We start from the raw sequence: 7,459 nt of genomic DNA, 5'->3' as shown, positions 1-7,459 counted from the left end.
ATGCTCACAGAGCTGCCACGCGTCCCCCACAGCCGCGCAGAAACAAAAGGAACGCAAGGCGTTATACACTGTAGAAAACAAGGTTTTCACCCGACCGCTATAGAGTAATATATATAATAATATAACGCTTACACTGTTATAGATCTTATGGTTTTTATAAAGCTATTATATATAAAACTTAGGAAGGGATAAATACACACCCCCTAATCACTCCACGCACGCCTCCCTCTTATCTAATTAGAATTCTAATCTGCTGGAGCGGCTTAGAGCTTCGTCCGGAGGTCTATTTTCACGTGCATTTGCACGTGTAGCCTTTCTTATTTACTTAGGCGTACGTAAGCTTATACGTGAGCTCGTACGTAAGGCTATATAAATCGGCATAGCTATACAGCCTCTCCGTTTTATAGTATATCTTTTCCGATTCGTATAGCCTTACGTATAAGCTTATATACAAGTTTATATACGGCCGTATATACAGCTAAATAAATTAAATAGGCTCCCCTAAAGGCTATATAGCTATATAATTGCTTTATATTATATATAGCCGTATTTATAGAGAGTATTCGGAATTATCGAGCAAGTTAAGCAAGCGAATTAAAGGATCCGGAGCCGTAGTCCAAGCTAATAGAAAGGCGGTGAAACGCTAAAAGTATAGAAGGTGTGCTTTTACCGAAAAGGGGGTGTATAGGTACTAATACCTAAATTTTAAATTTTAAATTTCTTTTTTTCTTTCTATACCTTAAATTTTTATAGCGCTTATTTCTACTAAGCTTTTATTAATAGCTTATATAGCTATTATAAGCTTAAACTACGTTTTATAGTATATTTCTTTCTATATTTTATTTTTTAGTTACTAATTTTTAAGTATTTAAATTAGGGATTACTACTATACTTACCTATACTTCCGCTATTATTATTTTATAAATATACTTTTTAGAATTTACTTTACTAGGACTTTTATTTTTAGTCTAGCTAATTTAGGAGTCTTAAATAGGCTAGATAATACTAGTTTTTTTTAGTTTACTAATATATAGGAGGCTGTTATTAATAATACTTTAAATTAGAATAATCTAGTAGTAGCACTGCGCTATTATTGCTAGTAGCTAGCTAGTTATTATAGCTTAGGCCGCGACTAATAAGGTTGCAGACCCTACTGCTAGACCCTAGCTCTAGCAGGCTAATTAGGAGTTTTCTAGTTATAACACGAAAACTCCTAATTAGCTAATACGGCACGGAGCTGGAGGAAGGAAACTCCGGCCGCAGCGGCTTAGCGAGAAGTTACCTCGCGACCGCCCCTAGGAACCTGTGCAGCTCTTCGAGCTATATTTTATATTCTACCTGCCTGCCTGCTGCACGATATAAAAGCCGCAGTAAATATAATTATTACTTTTATTCTTCCGCCTAAGCTAGCTAGGGCCTACCTGCTAACTAGGAACTATAATACTAATAACCTATTTATTATACAACTTTTTAAACTAGTTTAAAGGTTTAATAGTTCTTTATATCTATAATTTTTTAGGCTATATACTTAGCAAGAGTTTTTATAGTAGTAGTAATAAAAGCTATATATAGTAAGGGTAATAGAGTATATCTATCTATCTATTATTAAGCTTATTATTAGCAGATTAAATTCTTATAAAAGTAAGTAGACTAGTTCCTAAAAAAAAAATTAGCCTAAGCCTAGAAATTTTTTAAATAGTTAGTAGCTAATAGGCGCTTTACTATTTATTTATCTATTTATCTATTTATTACCTTAATACCTTTACTAGTACCTTTTTCCGAATTATACTTATAAAAGCTATACTTAATAAGTATATATATAAATTTATAGATAAGGAGCTTATATAGTACCTAATATTTTAGCTACCTAGCTAAGCTACCTAAAATTACTGCACGCTTATAACTCTACTACTACTTAATATAAATTATTTAAATTTTAAATATAAATACTTCTATATAAATATTTTTAATATATTAAACTTAATAAATATAATTATTACTAATTACACTAGTTATTTTATTATTTTCTTAGAAAGCTTTTATTTACTAGCAAAATTAGGGATTTTTAGATCCGTAATAAAAATATTATAAAATTAATATAATAATTCTATAAATTATATATTTAAATACTTAAATATAAATTTTTATAGTTTTATATTAAGTGGTGGTAGAGTTATAAGCGTGCAAAACTAGTAGTTTTAGCGGTAATTTTAGGTGGCTCGGCTGGGTGGCTGGCTTAACTAGGTGGCTAAGACGTTATCGCTTAGTTAATTAGAAAAAAACTTTTAGAAACTGTAAAATTTATAGGCTCTATTCTCTTCTTTATAATATAATATATAGCTTTCCTATTACTTTTATTTAATAACGTACTTTATAAGCGAGTCGGCTATATAAGCGAGTCGGCCACCTTATTACGAAAACGCGACGCGTTAACTAACAACTAATATGCGTCGATAACACAACGCGCAATTAATCTAAAAAGAAGGCAGGCTAGCCTTAGCTCTCCTAGCTATCCGACAAAATTAAATTCCAAGCGAATAACGCGCTGCAGGTATATATAATGTCCCTAAAAGCACGCTCTAAAACCAACGCAGCGGAATAACTACACAACGCGATTATAAGCCTAATTTAAAGAAGCTTATAAAGCTTAAAGAATTAGCTATTGTTTAATATATACTCGACCTAGATTCGCAAGGGTTTTCGCCTAGCTTAACTACTGTACGAGAGATAGCTAATAAGCTACTTGCCGAGCGCGGTGCTGGCTAAGTGGGTATTAACTAGCTAAACAACTTTATTAAGCGAACGGACGAGCTTAAAACAAAATTTAATCGAAAGTACGACTATTAAAAAGCTCTATACGAAGATCTAGAGGTTATTAGCAATTAGTTTAAGCTTATATATAATATAAAAGCAAAGTATAGTATTATTAATAATAATATATACAACTTTAATAAAGCTGGCTTCTAAATAGGCGTTATCTTATTAAGTATAGTTATAACAGGCTCCGAGCGGCGCAATTAACTAAAAGCTATACAGCCAGGCAATCGCGAATAGATAATAATAATCTAAGGAATTAATGCCTATAAATAGGCTATCCCGCTATTTATTATCTTTATAGGCAAGTACTATCTCTCTATATAGTATAAGGGCGACGATATACCACTAAACTAAGTTATAGTAGTAAGCGATAATAGCTAGATAATAAATAAGCTTAGTATTACCTAGCTGCAGTATTTTAATATATATATAAAAGATCGCACTATAGGTATATATTAGCTGCTAATTATTAATAGCTATAAGAGCTATATTATTATTATTAAATTCTATTACGCTGGTGTAGCTTCTATTAGGGTTTATATAGCTATTCTATTTAGGCTAGTTTATAAAAAAAAACCGTTTGCTGCTATACAGCGTTCGGATAAAAACCCTGTCCTCTGCGGTATATAGCGCTAAGCGCTTTTCTTATTATTATATAGCTATTAGAAACACGTAGTAGATTTATTAAGTTTACTACAGAATAAGCTATTATAATACGTTTTCCTAAATCTGTCCGGGTTTTATAGTTGTTTTTCTAGGCGCAGGTTAAGTTAATTCCGGAGTAGTAAACTGGTTTAGAATTAGCGTAAAGGCACGCGTGCTGTTATTTTACACGCGTGCCCTTTATTAAGGCGTTAGTCCTTAAATTAAATAATATATATAGGGGGTAGTACTATATAGGCTGCGATATATATAAGGGCTATAGTATATAGGTAGATATAGCTATTAGGTAAATACGTAATATAGGCGGCGTAGTATACGTAGTATACGTAGTATATATAATATATATAGTATACGCAGTATATATAGTATATATAGTATATATAGTTATATAAAGTTATAGAAAGTGGAATACCTATATCTCCGCTTCTACTATTTTTTTAGCTACTAAAAAGTATAGTAGGAGGTCTATTTTTTAGAAAAGCTATTAGGCTACGGCTTTTTTTCCTTTTTAGCTTCTATAGAGCTGTTTATACGTCCTTATCTTAGCTTTTTAGAATAGCTTACCCCTGCTTTTAACGTGTTTTCCGCAACTTATTATAATATATTTTAGGAATTAGAGGCTATGCCCGTAAGGGTATACCGGCGTTAGGTGGCCGGGCACTTTTATATAGTAGAGGTAACTATTAAGCCCTATATACTCCGTCTATAGGTTTATAATAATTATACTTTCTACCTTTATAAGTTCTTTATATAGTACCTTTTATTATTTGCTTTATTTAGTATTAAGTGCTAGTATTAGGGGTTTTTAGTATAGTTTTTTATAGTAGGCTTTCTATTCCTTCTTCTACTTCTTTTTATATTTATCCTAGATTATACCACGCCTTATACGCCTATAGGATTCTTCCGATTCGCCTTTATATTATGCGGCTAGCTGTAATACCTTTACTATAAGCTTGCAGAGTTTATTACGCCTGCTTAGGCCGTACTATAGTATTCCTTTCGGCCTATATTTAGCACGGACGGTTTCTTTTATATAGCTATATTAGGTTTTAATATACTTATAGGCTGGCCCCTTACGTGTACAGTCTGCGTAGGCTACTGTAAGTTCCTCTAGCTTTAGCCGAAGTAGAGGGCATAATATTTTATACTTTATTACCCTAATATTTATTATTTTATATACCCCTAAAATAGTATAAAAGTACTAGTTCTATACTATTTTAAGCTGCTTAATTTTTGTCTTACTAATCTGCTTTTTTATACCTAGTATAGTATACTAGAAAATATATCTATATATAATAGCAGGCCTAATAACCGCCGAGTATATTATACGTGCCTTTCGGAAGCTTATACCCTAGGTTAACGCCGTAAGCCTTATAAGGGCCCCTATTTAGGCCGTGGCTTTATTCTTTATAGTATTAATATACGGGCCCTATTTAAGTTTAGAATTTACTTAAACTTCTAGTATTTTTAGGTCTATTATAGGGCCTTTAGTAAAGCCCTATATATTAACTATAGCTTTTATATTAATAGATTTACAGGCTCTTATAAAGTATATTAGGTGGTATTTATTTAGCGTAAAAACTGCTTTATACTTTCTTACCTACTTTATACACCGGTTATGCGCCCGTTTAATAGCCCTATAGTTCTTTTCTATACTTTTACTATATATAAAAATATTTATATTATTAATAAACCTATAGGCTGTTATATTACCGCGCTATAGTATTAGTAGAAGCGTGCTAGCAAAAAAAAGGAAAAGTATTAGTTATAGAAAAAAGCCCTATAGTATTCCTATAGTAACTATAATAGGTTCTGCTATAAAGTTTCTAATAGTAAGCCTTATAGTGCGGTTCTATAGAAAGGACTTTATAAACCTAACTATTTACTCTAGCACTTATTAAATCTATAGGTTATATATTATATATTTATATAATATACAGTTAAACGCCTCTAATATATCTAGGCTAAAAAGTAATACTATAAGCTATAGATTTCCTTTCTATATAGCGTGGATTTATTTAGTAAAAAGCTTAAGTGCTATCTATATTAAACGTTCTAGTTATGCCTTTATTTAACTAAGTAGAAGTATATTCTTTTCTTCCGCAATTTTCGATAGCCGTATAGCTATAATCCGTTCGAATAGCTTACCTATTATTTCTAGCAGGGCAATCGGCCTATAGGCTTTTACTATTATATAGAACGCTTTTTAGGGCTTATATAGCACTACTATAATAAAATCTTTAAATAGCTAAGAATAGTATTCTTTATATAGGCACCTTATAAAGAACCGAGCTAGTATAGGTACTAGCTATATTTTACACTTTTTAAAAAACCTATTAGTAATCCCTGTAATACCCGGGGCTTTATTTAGGGCAGTTCCTATTAGCGCTAAGAAAATATTTTTAATTATAATATCTAGCGTAGTATTATATAGTTCCGGGTATTAGAACCCTTTTAGGTTAAATAAGTCTATATTAGCCGGAGGCGGAAAAATATATAGAGTAGGGTTCTTAGGTTTTAAAAAAGGGGGAAATTAAGGCGGAGGTTTTAATTCCTTGCTAGCTATATAGCCCTAATTAGCCAGCTTCTATATACTTTTTAGGTTTTTTATTACTTTCTCTACTATACAGCGCTATACCTTAGTACTCTCCCTTTATATAGTTCTTTTCTTATAGTTGCACTAAATATAGTATAATATCTAGTCCTCTATAGATCGCGATAAGCGCTACGTTCTATACGCCCTCCTAGTTTTATGCACTTCCTCCGAGCATTTTTCTAACTATGCCGGCGATGCCTGTTTTAATGGCCTTGCAATAGGCACTATAGCAGCGATCGTGGCCTGTATGCATTTGTGGAGGAGGCGTGCAAATTTATTAAGGTCCTCCTCCGTGTCTTAAGGGTTGTTCCAGTTGTCCAGCTTGTCTAGCTGGGTTTGGAGGTGCTCCCGCGCCTTCTTCCAGTCGGCATTCTTCCACAGCCGACGTTGTGGCTGTTCTACTGCGCTTGGTGGGGTGATGTTGAACTCTGTATATATAGGGCGGTGATCTGAATTGCAGTTCTATTCCTCTTGCACTGTGCAGGAAGTGGTTCGTTCTGTTAGCCATCCTGTTGTGAACGTAAGGTCAATTGTAGACCACGATGTTCCTCTCGCCCACGTTTCTATGCCTTTCTCCGTGGCCAGGTCCATTCCTGCTTCTGTTATAATGCGGATAAGCTCCTCCGCTTGCTCCTCCGTGTTTATCACTCGTATTCCTCCCCACGATGGGTGATGTAGGTTCATGTCACCTACGAGGACGTGCTCCGCGTTGTTGTTGTTTAGCAGTAGGGGTAGTGCGGCTATGATTCCGTTTGGTTTCGGGTTGTAGATATTGTGAATTTGGATGTCCTCTCTACCGGTATGGAGAGAGAGGGTGATAAGGTCCGGCGAGTGGTGCTCTACTGACCACTGGTTGATGTCGAGGTTCTTGTTGATGTATATGCACGTTCTTGTGTGTGGGCTTCCTCCGTGTAGAAGGTAATAGGACTTTGTGCGGAGTGTTGTATGCTCTTGTTGCTGTGTGTTCTTCCATGGCTCTTGTATTGCTAGCACCAGCGGTTGAGGCTGGGCTCTCTCCGCTTTTTCCAGGAACTCCCTCTGGGTCTCGCGGCTCTTGTTGACGTTGTACTGTATAATGGTAAGTGTGCTAGGTTGTTCTAACATTGAACTATGTCCATAGTGTCTGCGGCGTTCGCTGCACCCGTTTCGGCGCGTAGTTGCTGGCTTGCATCGTCTTCCTGTGAGGACAGCACTTGGGTGACAGTTTTAAGTTGTGAGAGTCCATCTATATCTCCGTACGTTGTCGATTAAGTTGACTGGGTTAGAGGCTGTAAGGATGGCGATGCAAAGCAAGAAGTATGCAGTGTCTGAGAAGGCGTTAGATAGGAAGATTGCTGCGTTGAACGAGCAGTCTGCATCATTCCGTTGATCTTCGGCTGGCTT

At 34.6% G+C, this 7,459-nt stretch overlaps 1 protein-coding gene across 1 annotated transcript; it reads right to left on the bottom strand.

The window, feature by feature from the left end:
• Positions 1–6,508: 6,508 nt before the first annotated feature.
• On the bottom strand, positions 6,509–7,180 carry BDZ99DRAFT_569327 (DNase I-like protein; the record flags this gene model as incomplete). Its single annotated transcript, XM_033727870.1, has 1 exon — positions 6,509–7,180. One exon carries the CDS (start codon positions 7,178–7,180, stop codon positions 6,539–6,541), a length of 642 nt encoding a protein of 213 aa, XP_033579658.1. The 3' UTR covers positions 6,509–6,538.
• Between the last annotated feature and the right edge of the window lie 279 nt (positions 7,181–7,459).

The sequence above is a fragment of the Mytilinidion resinicola genome (genome assembly GCF_010093595.1).
Source record: "Mytilinidion resinicola strain CBS 304.34 unplaced genomic scaffold BDZ99scaffold_6, whole genome shotgun sequence".
Lineage (NCBI taxonomy): Eukaryota > Fungi > Ascomycota > Dothideomycetes > Mytilinidiales > Mytilinidiaceae > Mytilinidion > Mytilinidion resinicola.
The sequence above is the reverse complement of the archived record's forward strand: the minus strand, read 5'-3'. Positions and strand labels throughout refer to the sequence as shown.